We start from the raw sequence: 22,404 nt of genomic DNA, 5'->3' as shown, positions 1-22,404 counted from the left end.
GATGTCATTGTGAATGAAAAATAAACAATGTATTAATTCTCATAATCTGAGGAGTATCAAATGTTAGGAGATAATTCTTACCTAAGTCTCTGCTCTTTCTTTATGTCTTGCAAATAAATAAGGCAATGACATGTCCATCATCTAAACTATCTTTTCAAGGTTGTTTGTATAATGAGCAGACTTAAAAGACAGAATATGTACCTTAGGAACAAAGTGCAGCCACATTTACTATTACAAAATATTCAGGTGCCCTAAGCTCAGGGTTCTACTGCAACAGACTGCATGAGCAGCTGTCATCTGGCCCTCTTTGCTCTGCCCTATGGAAACTGGGTCTTGGGGGAATTGTGCAAAAATACTGATACTCTGGTTACTTCTACTGCTTTAAGTAATAAACTATACTTTATCTCTAATCCAAAATTCTCTTGTCTTCTAACTGGCTACCTTTTAAGTAGGGTATACCTTATAAGACCCCTTTCACAGTTCTTGACCGTCTGGTGATAGGAATGTAATGCTGTTAAGAGACATGGCTTTCTGGAAAAGGAAGGATAAGTGCTTCAACGGCCAATTAATGGGATATGAGGGAAGCCTGTGGGAATGACTAACAAACACATTGAGCAAACCGTATGCTCAATAAAGCAGTAAACGATTCTTCATTTTATTGTCTGATAATGAGGAAGAACTGAGGAGGTGGCTGCTAAAATCTCCTCCAGGTTAAAGGAGATTATTATATAGCAAAGGGGATATAGCCAATATTTTATAATAACTAAATAAACTTTAAAAATTATAAATCACTACACTTGCAACATATGTAAGACTGTACATCAACTATAATTCAATTTAAAAACAAACAAAAATCCTCCAGGTAGGAGATTTTCTCACCAATCTGGCAGTTGGCTTCAGTTTCACCCTACCATAATAATAACTAATTTCAATACTGAGTCACTCTAAGTGGACAGAAGGTTCCAACCCTTTCAGATAACAGTTATGGAACTGCTTATCTACACTGAGCATGAAAGGAAGGAAACTGGCAAACAATCACTATGGGCAGAAACAAGGTGAATCACAGGAATCCTGGATGCCTTGGAAAATGCAGGTGGAGGGGTCTGTATGTTAAGGAACAATGGACAGTTGGACTGTCTCACAGCTCAATACCTCCTGCGATCTATCCTATCAACTTTGAATTCATTTAGATGAAAACAGAAGACTTCAGTTCTGTTTTTGTTTTGTTTTTTTTTTGCAATGGATCCTGGTTGCTATAAGGCATCTTTGGTCCTTCCTCTCGTGGAAATTTCCCAGGGACAGACCAACACTTTGTGTGAAATAAGGAAGCTAACACTGTCCCTCTTTAGTGCCCCACAATTCCTAGGGTAGTACCCCACCCCTTTTTGAAAAGCAGCTATGAGCCTGCCCATGGGCTCTTTTCAAAATCAAACCCATGGAACAATGTAACTCTTGAGCCTGTGATGTCTATTAGTAAGTCAGACTAAACCATGTGGCAAGGGCCCAGAAATTCCTCACTTGTCAAATGGAAATGGTATATTCAAGAACACAACTGGCCTGGCCCCAGCAGCATCTCAGCTTCGTATTAAAAAGTGGCAGCTACCTTCGTTCTTGTCACCTGATACAAAACTACTTGTTTAATGGGGATCTCAATACTTTAAGGCCACCTGACATGAAGAGCTAACTCACTGGAAAAGACCCTGATGCCGGGAAATATTGAGGGCAGGAGGAGAAGGGGGTGACAGAGAGTGAGATGGTTGGATGGCGTCACTGACTCAATGGACACAAATTTGAGCAAACTCTGCAAGACACTGAATGACAGGGAAGCCTGGAGTGCTGCAGTTCATGGAGCTTAGTTCACTAACTGATTCAAATAAACTAAAACCAAATGATGGGCAATGGGTTCCAGCAGCTATTCAATCTCACTACCTGCTAAACTGATCCAAAACTGCACAAGGAGGTAGAATTCAGACATTCTCTATTTTGATAATTCTGAATGTTTTGATAATGGTGTCAAAACATGTTTAAACCCTAATCTTCAGATTCTATTAAGTATGTAACCTTAGAAGACAAAAGGCACTTCACAAATCCAAATATATTTACCTATTCTGGATTATCCCGTAGGCCAACTGTAATCACAGGAATCCTTAAAAGTGAAAGGAGGAGTCAGAAGTAGAGAATCAATGGAAGATTTGACTATGGCAGACTGATCCGGCAGACTGATCAGAGTTGCAACATTGCTGGCTTTCAAAGGAAGTGGATCATGAAGCAAGGAAAGTGGGCATACTCTGGAGACTAAACAAGTTATGGAAACAAACTATGTAAACACATGAAGGAACTGAATAATAACTGATTTAATGCTCACTTTAACTTCTTTTTGCCTGATTATCAAGTATATCCATTTTCAACATTTATTACTAATCCTTTTCTTCTTCCAGGGATAAAAGTCCTTACCATCTCTTCTCAATGCCTCATCAGAGATTATCCCTTCTCAGGACCTCAGCAAAGCACTCTTACTTCATTAACACCCTGTGCTCCAGTTTCATTTTCTTCCTTGCCTATAAACATACATGTACCTACTACAATATAGTCAATGAAACTAAACGATAATTCCTCCCAGATCACTTCTTAAAAAGTTGTCAACAATACTACCTTTATTTCACTACCCTCATACTTAAACCTCTGGGTTTGTTTAAAAAGCATTTCACATGGTTTCACTGTGTTCAAGAAACCATACTAGGTCGTGTTGGAAAATAGTTAAGTACAAAACATGGGGATCAGTTCTGAAACACAACATAGAGAATTCCCTGGTGGTACAGTGGTTAGGACTCCATGCTTCCACTGCTAGGGGTACGAGTTCCATTCTTGGTAGAAAAATTAGATCCCAAATGCCATGCAGCATGGCCAAAACACATACACATACACCCAAAAAAACACAAAAATCCAACAAAAAAACAAAACACAATTTGGCCTGTCAGTGAGACATATACTAATGATAACCAGCAGTTTAAAAAAAAAAAAAAAAGTGAAATGAAAAAAGTAAGAAAATCACATAAAAAATAGCCACAGCAAGAGATACAGTGTGAGTCACACAAGACAAAGTCCAGCTTCACTAGAAAGCCAGAACTGAGTGTTGGATCTGAATTAAGATGAAGTAAGAAAAGAGGAAACTGAAAACTGAAGATCATTTGAAAAAAGAACAACTGAAAAAGATCAATTGACAAAAGAACACATTAAAATGTTTTAAAAAAGAAAAAACAAAGTTTATTTGGAGGGAATAGGTAGAATATGACTCAAACAATTCTTCCCTTTTGTCACATCTAATGTGTTAATACCTCAGTCCAGCCCAGGCAAAGCCTCATCACTTAACTCTTTCTGGTGACCCTTTTCTATTATCAAATCAATCTTCTCATTTTAAAATATTAATCATAATGTACAGTTAAAATAGTAATAATTTCACTTATTTGAATCAAATAGCCTAACCCATCTTAAAACTCCAAATTCATATTTCTGCCTTTAAAATGTTTATCATTCCACCATACCCAAAGTGACTAAAATCAGCATTATCAGTTTCTCCTTTTTATAATGTTTACTCATTATAATTAATAATCACAATGCTTGCTTTTCCCTCAAGACCCTACCTGTACTTATGGTAGCATGCCCCTAATCAAGACTGCCTACAACCATCCATCACCTCCAACAGACTACCAATCAGATCCCAGGCCTTATAGATTTTATTGCTTCAATACCTTGACTACATTTCCCATATCTTTCCATTCATACAGCTATTAAATTCAGTTAAGACTTCATTACTAAACATGAACATCAAGGCTCTCTTTATTTTCTAGAGTCATGTTGTCTAATATGGTACCTACTTGTCACATGTGGCTATTTCACTTTATTAACAGTGGTCTAGTCTAGAACTTCACACTAAATCAAAAAAATTTATATTTTAATATACTCCTCTCACTTTTCCTCTAATGTAACTATGAGAATAATTGGTACACAGTTTATTTAACAATAATCAGCCCCAAGAAGAGAAACAAAAGAGCAAAAGACCAAATAACTTATTACAATGAAGGAATAAAACTACTACTGAGAATAGTAAAAAAAAAAAAAAAAAAAGTGTTGTTAAAGATGTGGAGAAACTGGAACCCTGGTTGGTAGAAATGTGAAATGGTAGAGCTGCTGTGGTAGTACTGTAGATCCTCAAAAAGTTTAACTCATTAAAAAATAAACTTTTAAAACATAATTAGAAAAAAAAAAACTCAGAATCAAGATGTGATCCAGCAAATCCACTTCTGGGTATATACTCAAAAGAACTGAAAGCAGGGTCTTGAAGAGATATTGTATACCCACCCATGTTCATAGCAGCATTATTCATTCACAACAGCTAGAACGTGGAAGCAAACAAGACTCCATCAACAGATAAATGAATAAGCAGAATGTGGCATATACATACAACTGAATATTTCACTTATACGAGGAATCTAGAGTAGTCAAATTCCTAAAAGCACACAGCAGAATAGAGGCTGCCAGGGGCTTGGAGGAGACTGGGGATGGGGGAGTACTGCTTACTGGTTACATATTTTCAGTTATGCAAGGTGAAAAGAGTTCCACAGATGTATATCGTGGTGATGGTCTCCAACAATATAAATGTATTTAATGACACTGAACTGCACACTTAAAAATGGTTAAGATAGTAAGTTTCATGTTATGTACATTTTACCATTAAAAAATTAAGGGTGATAACTGCTACAGAGAGAGAAATCCAGGGCCCTGTCACTACACTATCATGTATCATATCATATCCCAAGAATTCAAACAAGCTCACATAGAGAAGTAAGTTAGCTGGAGAGCAGCCCCAAACTGTTTATATTAATTCATTCTGTAGATACACCACTTACTTTTTCTTTATCCATTCCCCCACTTAATTGAAGTGCTACAACTAAGACAGAGATTGTCTTCTCAGCTTAAAATAGGCTACAGCAGAAACTAAACAGAATCACTTGCTTTTAAAATACAATTATTACGATTACTATGTCACAAAGGATTCAGTAAAACAGTAAAGTATTGTAAAAGTACTTTGTACTACTTCTGTACTATTTCAGGCTTAAACTAACATTAATCAGTGATGAAACTACCTCAAACAATTAGGTAGTTGATACAAGATTAACATATAAAAGTCCACAGTCTTGGTACTTCACTGGTGGTCCAGTGGTTAAGAATCCGACTTATAATGCAAGGTACATGGATTCAGGGAACTAAGATCCCACCTGCTCCAGTGTGTCCCATTTACTGAAGCCTCTGGAGCCTATGCACTGAGTCTGAAGGCCACAGTCAAAGATCCCACATAACTTCACTAAGATCTGAGGAAGCCAAATACATAGATAAATATTTTTTAAAGTCAATAGTATTTATAAATTAGACAATAAAAGAAGATATACTAAATATAGAAAACCCCTTCTAAAACAACAAGAAATTAGCATAGAGAGAAAAGGAAGATAGTGGCCAACAGACTAGTTGTACTGAAACTCCATACAAAAACAGACTATTTAGAAAAACTAAAAACCAATGGAATAACATTTTACAATAAAATCAAATGCCAAAGTACTTCCATGAACCCCAAAATACAAACAGGGTGAACAAAAAACTACAACATCAGCACAGTAACAGCATTTGTGAGAGGAGAAGGAAGCCACAAGACAACTGCAAAATCATCAGTGGTACCCACTGCAAAGCATCAAGGGCTGATTTGAGGACGGCAGCTGAAACAAGAAAGGGTTTTCTACTGGACAAATAATAGATAAATGCAAGCAGCCCCCTCTAGGAAAGACTGAAGTGACGTCTCAAGTTAACCTTTCAGGCAGGGGTTCATTCTCGGGCAGAGACTTACTCCAGAGAGAAATGGTTTCTAAACACTATCCCCACTGAAAGAATATGATAGAATGATGGCCCAAAAAAAGAAAAAAAAGTTATGATGCAGTGTGAATACACCATTTAGGTAGTACTTCTCACAAAAGAGCTGGACACGACTTAGCGACTAAGCAATATACATTTAATCAAAGGGAAATTAAAAAGACAAATACCAGTTAAGGAACAGGCTGCAAAACAGCTAGTAAGGAATCTTCAAAAATATCAACGTTGTGAAAGGTAGAAAAGCCTGAAGATTATGTTAAAGAAAACTAAAGAGACATTTAATACTTGATTGAATCTTGGATCAATTTCTTCTAAATCAGCTATAAAGAACATTACTGGGACAACAGTATATTGGATATAGACCATATAAAGTAGATACTTCATAAACATTTACTAATTTAAACACTAATGTCCCTTTTCTTCATCTACAGAAAAGGAAATTAAACTACACAGTGTAACATAGGAAATAAATATATTAACAGATTTACTATTAAGGGAAAAAACTTGTTATAATCATTGTAATACTATGATTTTAGAGAGCTGGAATATAACTCTAAACACCTAAATGAACTTAAGTCTTCTACTTGTAACTATGTCTATCTATCCGCTTTTAACAAAGAATCTTTCCCTTCTAAGTTACAAGCTCTTTATAAATCTCCCCCTCCCCCCCCAAACACTAATCTAAGAAAGACCCTCCTGGAACAAGGTAAAGGTTTCATGAGAGAGTCTTTGTATCAGCATTCTATTAAGAACACGTGAGGACTTCACCATTTGTACTAAGATCAAAAATAAATTTAATTTGTAATACACCTGATTTATCTAAGAAATCTGATTATTAAACCTCCAAGTAAAAGGCAGAAAGATGTAGGTGGAAAAAAAAAAAAGATTCCATTGACTGTGGAGTCAGGCATGCCTGGTCATAAATGCTGGCTCCATCATTTATTAATCAGTATCTCGTTTTCTTCAATTTAAGTCTGAATTTGGCAATAAGGAGCCCAAGATCTGAGCCACAGTCAGCTCCTGGTTTTGTTTTTGCTGACTGTATAGAGCTTCTCCATGTTTGGCTGCAAAGAATATAATCAACCTGATTTCTGTATTGACTATCTGGTGATGCCCATGTGCAGAGTCTTTTCTGTTGTTGGAAGAGGGTGTTTACTATGACCAGTGTGTTCTCTTGGCAAAACTCTGCTAGCCTTTGACCTGCTTCACTTTGTACTCCAAGGCCTAATCTGCCTGTTACTCCAGGTAACTCTCTTGCCTTTGTAGTTTTGCATTCCAGTCACCTATAAAGAAAAGGACATCTTTTTGGGGTGTTAGTTCTAGAAGCTCTTGTAGGTCTTCATAGAACCGTTCACCTTCAGTTTCTTCAGCATTTCTGGTCGTGGTATAGACTTCAATTATTGTGATATCAAATGGTTTGCCTTGGAAACGAACAGAGATCATTCTGTCGTTTTTGAGACTGCATCTAAGAACTGTATTTAGGACTCTTTCACTTACTCTGAGGGGCACTCTATTTCTTCTTAGGGATTCTTGCACACAGTAGTAGATATAATGGTCATCTGAGTTAAATTTGCCCATTCCAGTCCATTTTAGTTCACTGATTCCTAAAATGTCAATGTTCACTCTTACTATCTCCTATTTAACCACTTCCAATTTGCCTTGATTCATGGACCTAACATTCCAGGCTTATGCAATATTGCTCTTTACAGCATTAGACTTTACTTCCATCACCAGTAACATCCACAACTGGGTGTTGTTTCTGCTTTGGCTCCATCTCTTCAGTCTTTCTGGAGTTATTTCTTCACTGATCTTCAGTGACATATTGGGCACCTACCAACCTGGGGAGTTCCTCTTTCAGTGTCCTCTATCTTTTTGCCTATTCACAGGGTTCTCAAGGCAAGAATACTGAAGTAGTTTGCCATTCCCTTCTTCAGTGGACCACATTTTCTCAGAACTCTCCACCATGAACATTTCATTTCATGCAAAGATGGGAACATTTCATGTAAAGATGGGCACAATAAAGGACACAAATGGTATGGACCTAACAGAAGCAGAAGATATTAAAAAGAGGTGGCAAGAATACACAGAAGAATTATGCAAAAAGACCTTCATGACTCAGATAACCACAATGGTATGATCACTCAGATCACAGACATCCTGGAATGTGAAGTCAAGTGGGCCTTAGGAAGCATCACTACAAAAAAAATTAGCAGGGGTGATGGAATTCCAGTTGAGCTATTTCAAATTCTAAAAGATGATACTGTGAAAGTGCTGCACTCAATGTACCAGCAAATTTGGAAAACTCAGCAGTGGCCACAGGACTGGAAAAGTTCAGTTTTCATTCCAACCCCAAAGAAAGGCAATGCCAAAGAATGTTCAAATACTGTACAATTGCACTCATCTCACATGCTAGCAAAGTATGCTCAAAATTCTCCAAGCCAGGCTTCAACAGAATATGAACTGTGATCTTCCAGATGTTCAAGCTGGATTTAGAAAAGGCAGAGTAACCAGGGATCAAATTGCCAACATCTGCTGGATCATCAAAAAAGCAAGAGAATTCCAGAAAAACATCTGCTTTATTGACTATGCCAAAGCCATTAACTATGTGAATCACAACAAACTGTGGAAAATTCTTCAAGAGATGGGAATACCAGACCACCTGACCTGTCTCCTGAGAAATCTGTATGCATGTCAAGAAGCAACAGTTAGAACTGGACATGGAACAGACTGGTTCCAAATTAGGAGAGGAGTACATCAAAGCTGTATCTTTTCACCCGGCTTATTTAACTTATATGCAGAGTACATCATGAGAAATGCCAGGTTGGATGGAGCACAAGCTAGAATCAAGATTGCCGGGAGAAATATCAATAACCTCAGACACACAAATGACACCACCCTTATGGCAGAAAGAGAAGAAGAACTAAAAAGTCTCTTGATGAAAGTGAAAGAAGAGAGTGAAAAAACTGACCTAAAGCTCAATATTCAGAAAACTAAGTTCATGACATCTGGTCCCATCACTTCATGGCAAATAGATGGGGAAACAACGGAAACAGTGGCAGACTTTATTTTCTTGGGCTCCAAAATCACTATAGATGGTGACTGTAGCCATGAAATTAAAAGATGCTTGGTCCTTGGAAGAAAAGTTATGACCAACCTAAACAGCATATTAAAAAGCAGAAATACTACTTTGCCAACAAAGGTCCATATAGTCAAAGCTATGATTTTTCCAGCAGTCATATACAGTTATTTAAGAGTTGAACCATAAAGAAGGTTTGCCTGGAAGAATTGATGCTTTTGAACTGTGGTGTTGGAGAAGACTCTTGAAGAGAGTCCCACAGACTGCAAGGAGATCCAGCCAGTCTATACTAAAGGAAAACAGTCTTGAATATTCATTGGAAGGACTGATGCTGAAGCTGAAACGCCAATACTTTGGCCACCTGATGCAAAGAACTGACTCACTGGAAAAGACCCTTATGCTGGGAAAGATTGAAAGTGGGAGAAGTGGACCACAGAGGATGAGATGGTTGGATGGCATCACCAACTCAATGGACATGAGTTTGAGTAAGCTCCAGAAGTTGGTGTGGAGAGGGAAGCCTGGAATGCTGCAGTCCATGGAGTCGCAAAGAGTCAGACACGACTGAGTGACTGAAGTGACTGACTGATCTCTTGTTTTTGTCTGCCCATTATTTTGTTCCTTAGGTAACTCTTGCCACCTCCTTGCAACTTTGTGAAGACTTTCAGCCACAGTATTGCATCACCCCTGACTACAACACTGGGAATGTTAAACGGTAAGGCCAGTCCTAAGTGGACAAGCCTCAGGGTCTCTAAACATTCTCAGTTCCAATGGCTTTCACTTCGATTCTCCTTTAGTATGCTATAATCATATTTTGTAAAAATTAAAGAGTCTTAATGTACTTGCAAGCTAACAGTGAGCCCACCAGTTTCATGGGTACTGGAAGAAAATGTAAAGACTTGTGGGTTGGACACAAGTAGCTTTACTACTCATAGCAACAGCAGTAGCCATAGTGTCAGCATTTGCACTGTTCCTGCCCAATTCTGACAGGATGATCTGAAGGAGACCAGGTGACACTTGTACACACAACGGTTTGCATTTCAGGAGAGGCACTTTGTGTTTAGGGAACCCAATGCCTGGCAAATACCCCAAAAAGAGATATATCTGTTATCTCCCAAGAAGACACACAAATCTGCCTTGCTCTGGATGGTGCTGCCATTTTCCTAGACTATTTATTATACAGATATTCTGAAAAGATGTGTACAAATGTGAGAGACCTGTAGAGAGCTGTCTCCCAACAACTGATGTCATAACAGACCAACAAAATATTAACCATTATGCTCTACTCTAATTCACTATGCTCTAGTCACAATCATGCAGTTGACTCACTCTCCCACTTGTTCTTGGGACTTCACTGAGTTCTTTCAGACTCTTGCTCCAACAAAACTCTTCCTACATTTCCTTCCTACAAAACTCTATGCCTTCATCCCCTAGCTTTGCTTTAAACACTTTTGAAAACAACTTGTTTCCTTATCCCAATACCCAATCCGCCTAGCCGTATCTCCCCTAGGATTCTGCCCCCATCTACCTTCTCTGCTCCATTATCCAGGTGACCAAGTTGTAAGCAGACAGGGTAGAGCATCCCGGAGAAAGAGAACCAGGCATGGCTTTGTCGACATAAGAGATGCCATTTCTGACCCAAGCCATTTAATGATCTAGGCCTGGCTGCAATGCTTGCCCTTGAACAGGTCATAATGATCTTAAGGGAAGTGAGGGAACAAAGGATACGCAGTCAAGAAACTTCGTAGTTCAGTGATAAAACAGTCCTGCTGCTGCTAAGTCGCTTCAGTCGTGTCCGACTCTGTGCAACCCCATAGACGGCAGCCCACCAGGCTCCCCTTGTCCCTGAGATTCTCCAGGCAAGAACACTGGAGTGGGTTGCCATTTCCTTCTCCAATGCATGAAAGTGAAAAGTGAAAGTGAAGTCACTCAGTCGTGTCCGACTCTTAGCAACCCCATGGACCTCAGCCTACCAGGCTCCTCCATCCATGTGATTTTCCAGGCAAGAGTACTGGAGTGGGGTGCCATTGCCTTCTCCAATGAATGCTCTAGTCCTTCATAAAAAATGGCATAGTATCCACATTTAACCTATACATCCTCCTGTGTATTTTAAACCATCTCCTGATTATTTATAATACCTAATAAAATGTAAATGCTATATAAATAGTTGCCTGAGCCCAGCAAATTCAAGTTTTTCCTTTTGGAACTTTCTGCAATTTTTTTCCACAGTTGGTTGCTTCCACAGATATATAACCCAATGGGTAAAAAACAGGCATTCAACTAGGGGGATGGGAAGCTATGTGCGTGCACACATGTGACATCTGAGGCCAGGTCACAAAAAATACTGTAGTTTTCACCATGCTCTCTCTTATTCTGGGAAAAGTTAGCTCATCTGACGAAAAGCTAGGCGCCATATTATAAGGACACTCAAACAGTCCTACAGAGAGGTCATGCAGCAAGAAACTGGGGTTCTTGCTCAGCCAGCATCAACTTACTGGCCATGTTAATAAGCCATCTTGGAAGCATATCTATGGGCCTTAGTCAAACCTTCAATTGACCATATTCCTGCCAACAGCTTGACTACAATCTGATGAGACCCTGAGCAAGGAATATCTAGCAAACTCAGATTATCTAAGTTTCTAATTCAAAGAAACTACAACATAATAAATATTCAGTATAATTTTAAGTCACTAAATTTTGGAGTAATTTGTTATGCTGCAACTGGTAACTGATACACATTTGTGTTACATGCACAGAATGCTACCATAACAACAACAACAACAACAACTAAAAATGTAGGAGTTTCAAGGAATCAGTGGGCACGAGCTGCAAGACTTTCAGGAAATGATGAGTGAAAGCCTAATGAGCATGGAAGAAACTATTCTCAGTCTTTCAGGGGGCTGCTAAGGAGAGCTAAAGGAGAAAAAACATTGATTTAACTGAAAAGTAGAGGAAACAGGGTTCTAGTTATGTAGTAACAAAGTTTAGCAACATTGGTGCCCTTGGTAACATAAAAAAGAGAAAATGCACTTAATGTATGATTTAAGTAAGGAGATTTTTCTAAGTAATATGTTAAAAGTGTAGTCTTTTTACTATTTATAGTAAAAAGCAGTATAGAGAAAAACTAAACTGCGAAGACCACTGACAAAAAGGAACCAATACTTTCTGGTTTTAAAAATGTCAGTCTTTCCAAACAGCAATCAATACTTAAGTAAGGACTAAGTATATCAGATTTGGAGACATGTGGTTGTATTGTGAGGCTCCCAAACATAAAACAAACATAAAATCTAGGCTATTTCAGAAAATGAGAGCAAAGCCAACGGTGTGGCTGTAAAATCCATTCTTGAGATCTGGGAGAACCTGAAACAACATCAGGTGTCAGGATCATGAAAGACAAACAAAGAATGAGGAAATATGCCAGAATGGGGAAAAAAATAATAGACTAGAACAATTGAATGCCATGTGTGATCCTGGACTGGATTCTGAACCTGAAAACAAATTTCCCTCCTTTAGCATGGAGGACATCCAACCAGGATCTGAAGATCCAATAGTTCTGCAATAATGTTAATTTACTGACTTTGTACTGCAATCATGTAGGAAATTTCTCTTTTTATTAAAACTATACACTAAAGTACTTAGGCTAACAGCATTATATTCATAATTTACTGTCTTAAAGTTCAGGAAAAAAAGACTACACACAGAAAGTGAGAGAGAAAGAAAAGGCAGGGGAGGAGAAAGGAGGACAAGAAAAGGCTAACGGGATGAAATGTTAACATCTTTAGAGTCTGGGCGAATGGCATAGAGAAATAATGTGCAGTATTTTTGCAACTCCTCTCAAAATTCTACTACTATAGAATACTAACAGCTACTGTAAAATTAAACATTTTGGGGAAAAAAATATGTTAATCCTCCTGACTGGCTGCCCAACATAGCAAGATGAAACTAGCGTTACTTATAAAACTCCTCATTGAACGGCCCCTTCTTAATTAATCACATCTCCTGTCACTCTTCAGCTCCACCACACACACTACAAATATTCTAAATTACTGGTCCTGAAAAGCCCTGGCCTCTCTTAACTCTCTGTACATGTAGAAGCTTAAAGCTTTAATGTGAGTGGGACACAGAAGTAGCCCAGTACTCTTCAAAGAGACGAAAAGTCCTAAACAAACGGGAAGTCCAGTCAGTGCCGAGGCTCACAAAACATCGACCAAAAAGCCCATCTCCCCTAACCTCCCATGACACCCTAACAGTACTTATTCTACCAGTAACTCGTTTATCTGTTGCCAGTTATTAATAACAGAATGGAACCAAGGGCAAGTAAGAGGGTGGAATTCAGGGCAGGAGATAAATCCCTCTGAGTAGGGGACAGTTGGATTTCTGTCATACCTAGTTACAACTGACTGTATTTCCATAAGATACACTACCACTAATTGTAATATGGATGTAAAGAACTGTAAGCCTAGTTCTATACTACTAATACATTATAAATTAGCATTAATGAGTGGGAGGAGGATAAAGTGAGGATCAAATGAACTGGTACAGATTATCTCAATGCAATAAATAACCACTGATTTCAAATTGATGATCTCCAACTTAGTCTTCAGAAAAAAACAAATAAATCCTTTCTGAAGCTGGGAGCCTCAAAATACAAGCACATGTCTCCAAATCTGATACACCTTTTCATTTCCTAACTCTCACCCACACCTGACTCTTCAGCAGTGCTAGGCTTAAAAACAATCCTACTTTACAGTGAACAATAACTAACATTAATGGGAAGATAGTCTTTATAAACAATAATTCATGATCCAAATTGTTTCATGATTGAATTAAGCCTCTTCTATACTAAACACAGCTTTTAATTCATTTCAAACACCTATTTTCAAACTATATATACCGATTTTTAAATTTTTATAGAGACTGTTCCTTATTCAAAGTTGAATTTCACCAGTAACTTCTCCTCTTTCCTTGCTGGCATTTCACAGTTAATAACCAGTAGTAATACACCTTGGTCCACACAGAAATTCTCTGAAAAGCAAAGGCTTAAGTATTTTTTGAATTTTCTTACAATTATATATAAAAAGTTAACATAAATTGATTTCATTTTAAAATAAGTGAGTTGGATAACACAATATTTAGTATTACTCTTTATCAACACAAATATAACAATAATTACGTGCAAAATGAACTCTGATAAAAGAATTCACCGGGAATATGATTCTAATATATCTTATAAACAATATCACCAAAATTATCTTCATAATATACTGTATTTTATAGTACTAAAATCTATATAGATGATAAGTACTATCTGTGAAAACATTCTATAACATGATATGTATATTTTCAAGACGACCCTACTAGATGTTAAAATCTTAAAAAAGATAAGGATAAAGAGAAAGATAGCCTATAACATCCGATTTCTACAGCTATTAATATATTATAACTCAACATCAAGATACCATAATAAAAAAGTTGCTTCTCAAATATTCCCAAGGCAAGAAAACAAATTTAACAATAATATTCTCACAGTCTTTATGGATTATCAGGAAATCTCAAATTATTAGAAAATAAAAAGTACAAGTTAATTTTAAGTCTGACAACAAAATCAAACTGTACTAAACTCATATGTCCTAAAAGTAAACTTCACATAGTATTTACATACTAATGAAAGTAACAACTGCTAGAATTTAATGCTAAACAAGTTTGACTAAATATATTGTTTTTTAATCTACTATCCAACAATTGCAAAAACTCATAATATGAAAACTTTAATTCATTCCTAGAGAGAAAGAAGATTAATAAATAAATGTAGTATCCATACTACATTGATGAAACACTGTACTATATTTAATAACTATCCTCTATAAATAACATGACAGGGCATATATCAAGGTAAATGTGGTCATACAGCAAATACTTCTTTAAAGAAGGTAATGCTCATGAAATGGCAGACCATAAGACCATCATTAGTAAGACCTCGCTCTTCACAATTTATAAAAGCCCTATCTAAGACTTCCTCATTCATGATTTAAAAGCTTAAAATTTCATGGTGCTTGTGACAAAACCTGTAATTAAACTAAATCTGCCATTTTTCCATCAGCAATGCAGATAATAATAGACAATAAAATCAAACCCTACTGTCACTATCACAGAACTACCTCGTTAAAAAACTCAAAATGAATGTGAACTTGCTACCTGAGATCTACCAAAAATATATAAACCTAACAAATGTTCTGAAGGAGAATATGAGGTTACAATTATTTTTCACTAATAACTGGAAAATTAAATTCAAAACAAAAAGAAATTAAGCTTTCAAAATATTTACCTTCAGAAAAGAGACAAATTCAAACTAAATTCAAACTTGTTTTTAATAACATTAGCATTTTAATTCCATTCCCAATCCTAAGTATTTACAAACATGAGATTGTTAAGTGATTTAGTTTTTAGCACAATCTACAGAAATATGTTCCCAACTAGTTTACAACAACTGTTTAAGAGTAATGCTCTTTTCTAATTGAAGAAGTTCTTCACTTTGTTGAAAATAATTCACAGTTGTATCCTTCTCCTATGTGGGCAATATGTCCTAAGAATGATTCTCTAGTACTTAACATTAGTTTATTAAAAAATTACTCATTTTTTACAGTAAGTAAAAATGTAAGCAAAAACCAGGTAAGTCAGAAGAAGACAGATTAGTATTAGGCAAGCTTTTAGTCTTTTAAATAAATGACAAAATATTATCAAATAAATGGTATGACATTTGATGATTTAAAAAATAATAAACCATTAGCACCATGGGGCAGTGGGATCAGGGGGAGGACAGTTAAGAATATATAGAACTTCAAAACCATTCTATATTACAAGGGAAAAGGCTGATGAGGTTCTTTCTCACATGTCAAATGAGTTAATAATATCTAGCAATAAACCATTATTGCTAAAGTTAATCAAAGATTTCAATAGATAACCAGAGTAACACATGCAATAATTGCTCTCATGCCTTCAATCAAGTTTTTAATATTTCAAATTTTCAGTTGAAATGGGCACGACCATATTCACAAATATGGCATACTATTTTAAACCTACTTTTTGACTTAATACACAGTCAGAAATTTTCAGTACTTCAATGTTTTCAATTCAGCTATCAAGAACTTAATTTTATTTAATAAAGAAAAAAAATCTATTAAGTAGATGTGCTACATATTTAGCAACAACAAATCCACTTACTTTTTTCTCTTTCTCATGATGTTTATCCTGAGAGTGAGAGGAAGAATCACTTAAACTTTGATCATATGACCTATTAGATCCCCGTTTGCTCTTTTTCTAAAAGAGAAAATATATATACATATAGGTATATGTATATAAAGTTTTAAATCTTTTTTGTTAGGTTAAAACCAATTCAAGTGTGAAATATTTTTAAATGTCTACTGGAGGAAAAAAGAAAAGGCTATTTCAAACTACATAATCCAATTCAACACCATCCATACATTATCTATTTCACTATAAAGGAAAATATAACCCTTAACCTAACATTAATGCCATGTTTTTGTACATTTATTAAAATGTGTGAAAACAGACAGTATTTTCAACTAAGCAGTGGCTTATTTGCCATTTTATTACAAAACCACCTCATTACAGAGATCAACTATAGTTTTCAATGTCTGCTTTAAAATATAAAAGAAATTTCAACAAAAAATAGAAAATACCATATTGAAGAAGGATGCCAAAACCAGAAGAAAAGAAAAACTTTTAAGAGTTACTTTATGCCAGTAGGAAAAGAAAGAACCCTTTTAATCTCACACTTTCAGTATTAAGGCATACTATTTTCTAAAAATTTGTCTCTACAGTTCATATAGAGGAAAAAAAGAAAGGAAATGTCAGTATTAGACTCACGCATTTTTCAAAGCAATACTAAAAGTAACACACACTTCTGTTTAAAAGACTTACACAGATTCATAATAAAGTATGACAGTGAGTTATTTCAGGTGTTAAAACTTGGTGGTACCATAACTAATTAGTTTAAACTAGATAAAAATGACTATAAAGGATGATCAAATTCCTTACAAACAGAGAGCTCATACAATCTTATTAAATTATTAAACAGACTTTTCCTCCATCACCAAATAGGATAACAGCACATTAATAACAATGAAAAAATTCTATTTGCACAAATTCCAAAACCCATTTTCATTATTTCTATATTTTATCTATATCATCTCTGATTTAGAATATGAAGATTCCAACATGCTTTTAATATCCTAAGTAAATTTTCAATTTTACTATCTCAAAATTTCTCCTAGAAGACTTTGATGTTCTTTGATAGTCATTAAAAAAATAAATCAGTAAGTTTATGTTATTTGGTATCTTCAATATCAAATAATATATATACACTCTCAATACTTTATATGCAACAGCCAGAATACTGGGGTCATAAGCTGCTGATTTCATAAAGAAAGAGTTCCTTTTCTAAAAAGAAACAGCCCTATTCACAGAAGAAAAGGAACAATAAAAAATAACAAGAAGACACTAAAGAAAAACAAAGAAGCCTTCAATTTTTAGTGTACAAACCTGGTATCAACTAAAGACTGAGAAACAGACAATGGGGAATTAAAGAAATATTGATCCTTCAAAGGAACACAGACACAAAATATACAATGACTAATCAAACAGTACTAACTTATCCATGCTATGTGACAATACAGACTAATCAAATCTAAAATATTCCCAAACTTGTATTTAAATATTTCTTTCTAAGACCTTTAATGAAGAAGCTACAAAAGAGCCTTGTTTCAGTGTTACTACCCAAGCAAATAAAAATGAAAACAAGAAATAAAACCAGTAATAGTAATAAAGCAAAAAGATGTGAAACAAAGTGACAGGGAATCACAAATTATATAATCAAATGTCAAAAATTAAGTTAACTGAAAACAGTGGTAAATTATAAAGAGTTCATTACACATTTTTATTTTCTACTAAATGTATACCAACATTTACTATTAACAATTAATATATATCCTAAAGTAGTATATTTTAGAACAGTCACCTTTGTAAATGAACTCATGCAAAGCAAAATCTTCTAAAACTACTACAGCTTTTAATTCCCAACAAACAACACACTAAGAAAACTCAATCTAGAGCAAAAGCAACCCCCCAAAAAGGGATGCTTTATAAAGACTCAGTTCAAACCTAATTATTATAATTGTAAATTAAATTCAAGACAGATTCTTACCAGCTTACTAAAATGGTATTTACAGTAGCCACAATATTGGACGTTATCTGCACCATTACCTTCTTCTTCACAAAGCAGTCCGGCAAACTGAGCACTGAAAATAAAAGCCAAGTATATCAACAAAATTTAAACCATAGTGTGTGTGTGTGTGTGTGTGTGTAAAACATTTTATGTATTTATGTATTTCTGTATGTTTGTGTATATATACATAAAATTCAATTCCAAGCACGTAGGTATCTCATAAGAGAAAAGAGAAAATAAAAGACTTTATTCTCACTGAGACTAAGAACATTCCACCCCATCTTTTGATTGCTATATCTTTAAAGCTATATACATGGTTTAAAATAAACTTATTATCCATCTCTAATAAGGAGAGAGATTTTTGCATGCTTTAAGTCACCAAACAGACATTAAATTTCTTGAAAGATATCGTCACGATCCCAAACTTAACACTTCATTTGATTTTCCAATCTGTATCACAGGTACAATTAGAAAAGGCCAGGTATCTAAAGGGCTTACATGACATGTGATGGTATTTACCCATGAACACCGATTATATTGTTAGAAGTAAAATGCTTCAAGTTATAACATAGTAGAGTAGGTAAGAAAAACAGAAGCTGTGTTTTTCTAGTCAAAAACAAGGGAAGAAATGAAATTAAAACCTAAAGCTATGATAATATTTTTTTTAATGAAGTGTTAATGTTTATAACCATCGTATTGTCAATTTGACCTTCCACTTTCAACATTCCAAAATAATAGTACTAATATGTATCTCACAGCCAAAAAAGGTCTTTCATTGTTGGAAAATTAAGTACAATATTAAGGAAATTTTTAAATTTTATTTTTTACTGAGGTATAGCTGAATTACAATGTGTTAATTACTGCTGTACAGCAAAGTGACTAAGTTATACATACATAAATACACATATACTCTTTTTCATATTCTTTTCCACTCTAGTTTATCACAGGATACTGAATGCAGTTCCCTGTGCTCTGACAGTAGGACCTTGTTGTTTATCCATCCCATATTTATTAGTCTGCATCTACAACTACTAGTCCCAAACTCTCAATCCTGCCCTCTCCCATCCCACTCCCCCTTAGCAACCACCAGTCTGTTTTCTATGTCCCTGATTAGGGAACTAGATCTAGAACCCACATGCCACAGCTAAGTGTTTCCATGTCACAACTAAAGATTCTATATGTTGCAACTAACACCAGGCGCAGTCAAGTAAATAAATATTTTTTTTAATTGAAAAAAAAAAAAACCCTCCCCATTTCATAGTAAATACTCAATGTGTATTAGTCACTCAGTCATGCCCAACTCTTTGTGCCCCCATGGACTTTAGCTGCCAGGCTCCACTGTCCATGGAATTCTCCGGGCAGAATACTGGAGTGGGTTGCCATTTCCTTCTCCAGAGTATCTTCCCAACCCAGGGACCAAACCAGGGTCTCCTGCACTGCAGGCAGAATTCTTTGCCACCCGAGCCACCAGGGAAACCCAAATACTCAATACATAACAGTTACTATCATTAATTAGTATTCTAAGGAAGTTAAATTTATGTTTGTTAAATGCACCAAATGTTCCTTACAGTAGCACATATTACAAAACAATTTGGAAACAAAGTGTCTGAAAATCTGTGAAATGTTAATTAAATACCAATATCTGATAGGATACAATGTAGTCATTTCCATGCTGCTATGGACTGTATTTCTATCATCTCATCAAAATTTTTTTGTGAAAGAAATGATCAGAAAACAATGTTTCATTTAAACTGCTATTAAAATTATGCAATGAATATGTTCATGGATAAAAATAAAAGGAAGCATGAACAAAATAAAAATAGAAGGTCATTTAAATATTCAAGAAACTTTCTAAGGAATAGCCACTATAATACAGAGAATGATAGTGATTGCTTTTTTTCCCCTCTTGAAATTTAGGCAGTGAAAAAAACACGATCATTCACTAAATTCTTACTAGTATTTCAGGCTCTGCACCAAGTTTATCTACATCAGCTCTTGTAATCCTAATAACAAATCAAAGGGTAGGTAAACAACAGAAATATCTTAGGCAAAATAAAGCTGAATAAGACACTAGAACCAGGGTTACTTACTGGAAATTCACTCTGGTAAATACACTCAATTATTAGAATTACTTTTATTACAGTAAGTAAATATAAACATAGAAACTATACCAACAAAATTTAGTTTAAATAATATTTGGGTACCTAAGTCTTTAACTTACAAGGTATTCCCAATTTCAGTTCTGTAAAATGACAAAATCATATTTACCATGTCACGTGGAAAGCTTGTCGACATCCATGTTTATTACATGTCATGCAAGCACCAGTGGCTGCTTTGCTTTCTCTTCCTTGTTCATCACAAATATAGCAAGTCTTAGGGTAAAGAAAAAAAAAAGAAATAAACACCTTACAAGTGATTTATACAGATATGGATTTTATAGTTATCTTCACAGCTCAAAATCAGGTTTACTAACTAATCTAATCCAAAATATAAATCTATTTTTTTCTATTTATATGTTTTACAAGCAATGCAAACATGAAAACATCAATACAGACATAAATAGTCCTTGTAGGATTTCACAAGGCACAGTTTCCTAGACTTAAAAAATCCCACAAGATAGGAGGAATCCTTACAGGCACTGAGGCCAGGGTGAAGAATATAGCTTACGCCACCTCGGTATTAAAATCTCCTCTCCACTATTTAACTGATTCCTGTAACAAAAATGTAAAATAAGGTTTGTCTTTCTTTTCTGCTGGAAGTGAGCATACAGAAAGGAGTTGGATATAAGGAGCTGGGACTCAGTGGGTGAAGGACAGTCCTTAATGAATGAGCAAAGTTTAGGTCATTCCTTCACAAAAATCCCTTCCACATGAGCTATCAATCAGCTCTGCTAACCTGACATACTAGTTCTGGGAGGAAACGCTTTCAGGAGATCAGAGGTGCCCCCAAGAGCTACTGGCCAATGAATACTCCCAGCAACTTTGACATCTACCTGGTCCTTTTTCTCAGGTGAAAATAGCTGATAATGAAAGGCTAAAAATGGCAATCTACAAGTATACAAAAAATTAATGCCTAACTACATATAATTGGATGATATAATTCTGAAAATAAACCAATCTGAATAAGGTATAACCTGGCCAACTTCAATAGGACCACATCTATTTTTTAACTTGGAAAAGTTTCTCCCACAATGCACTGTGGTGTCAAATATTTACAACACAGTTTCCAAAAGCCTAATATTTAGACAAGTAGGTAAATGAATTTCCACTCCTCTGCTGAAAGATAGAGACTGAACTGAATTACAAAAATTACTTTGTATGTCTAAAAAGGAAAAACCCAAATTACAACAAAACTAACCTAGACACACTAACAATCATAAGAGCATCTCTAACTGTTCATATTACCAGAAGGCAGTATCAAACAATTATAATGGAATAATTTATCATACATATTTTAGCCTATAAATAATCAAGTAAATTTTTAAAAGAAAAGTACAAAGCAGGTTGAAATTCAGGGGCAATATGCAAACAGACCTCAAAGAATATCTCAGTTAATTTCCAAAACACTTGACAGTGAAAAGACACCATCATTTCACCATTCAATAAAACTAAAAATTATGACGGATTTTACTTTTAAGGAGTTAGGCCTTCCAGACATATGGAATAGCAGAGTGAAGAAGTCCAGGGATCCTCTCCTCAGTGAATTAAATACTTCATAGGTGAAAAAGAACCACTTAAAGTCTCTCTATAGAATAAGCTGCGCCTGAGTGTGTGTGCTCAGTCATGTCTGACTCTTTACAAGCACATGGATTGTAGCCCACCAGGCTCCTCTATCAATGGAATTTTCCAGACAAGAATAATAGAGTGGGTTGCCATTTCCTATTCCAAGGGATCTTCCCAACCCAGGTATTGAATCTACATCACTCATGTCTCCTGCACTAGCAGACAGATGCTTTACCATTGTGCCATCTAGAATAAGCTACAAGGATATACAGTACAAACAGGGATGATAACTAATATTTTATAATTACGGTAATGGAATATAACCTCTAAAAATTATGCTACTATACTGTATATCTGTACCTATACAATACTGTATATCAACTTAAAGTCTCTGAAAACTGTCCTAATGGCATGCGGCAGGATATTTTATCAAAGACAATCTACTA

The 22,404-nt window shown here is 35.5% G+C and overlaps 1 protein-coding gene across 1 annotated transcript in view; it reads right to left on the bottom strand.

The window, feature by feature from the left end:
- Positions 1-22,404, bottom strand: part of MLLT10 (MLLT10 histone lysine methyltransferase DOT1L cofactor) — a 213,962-nt gene that overhangs the window by 107,307 nt on the left and 84,251 nt on the right. Inside the window, exons 6-8 of the mRNA XM_068986710.1 lie at positions 20,505-20,608; positions 18,216-18,309; positions 16,214-16,309 (exon numbers count right to left, since the gene is read on the bottom strand). Of these exons, the coding sequence (XP_068842811.1) occupies positions 16,214-16,309; positions 18,216-18,309; positions 20,505-20,608 (294 nt within the window). The remainder of the gene's footprint in view (positions 1-16,213; positions 16,310-18,215; positions 18,310-20,504; positions 20,609-22,404) is intronic.

This window comes from Capricornis sumatraensis, chromosome 15, assembly GCF_032405125.1.
Source record: "Capricornis sumatraensis isolate serow.1 chromosome 15, serow.2, whole genome shotgun sequence".
In the NCBI taxonomy this organism is placed as follows: domain Eukaryota; kingdom Metazoa; phylum Chordata; class Mammalia; order Artiodactyla; family Bovidae; genus Capricornis; species Capricornis sumatraensis.
Note: the sequence above shows the minus strand (reverse complement) of the source record. Positions and strands in the feature narration are given on the sequence as shown.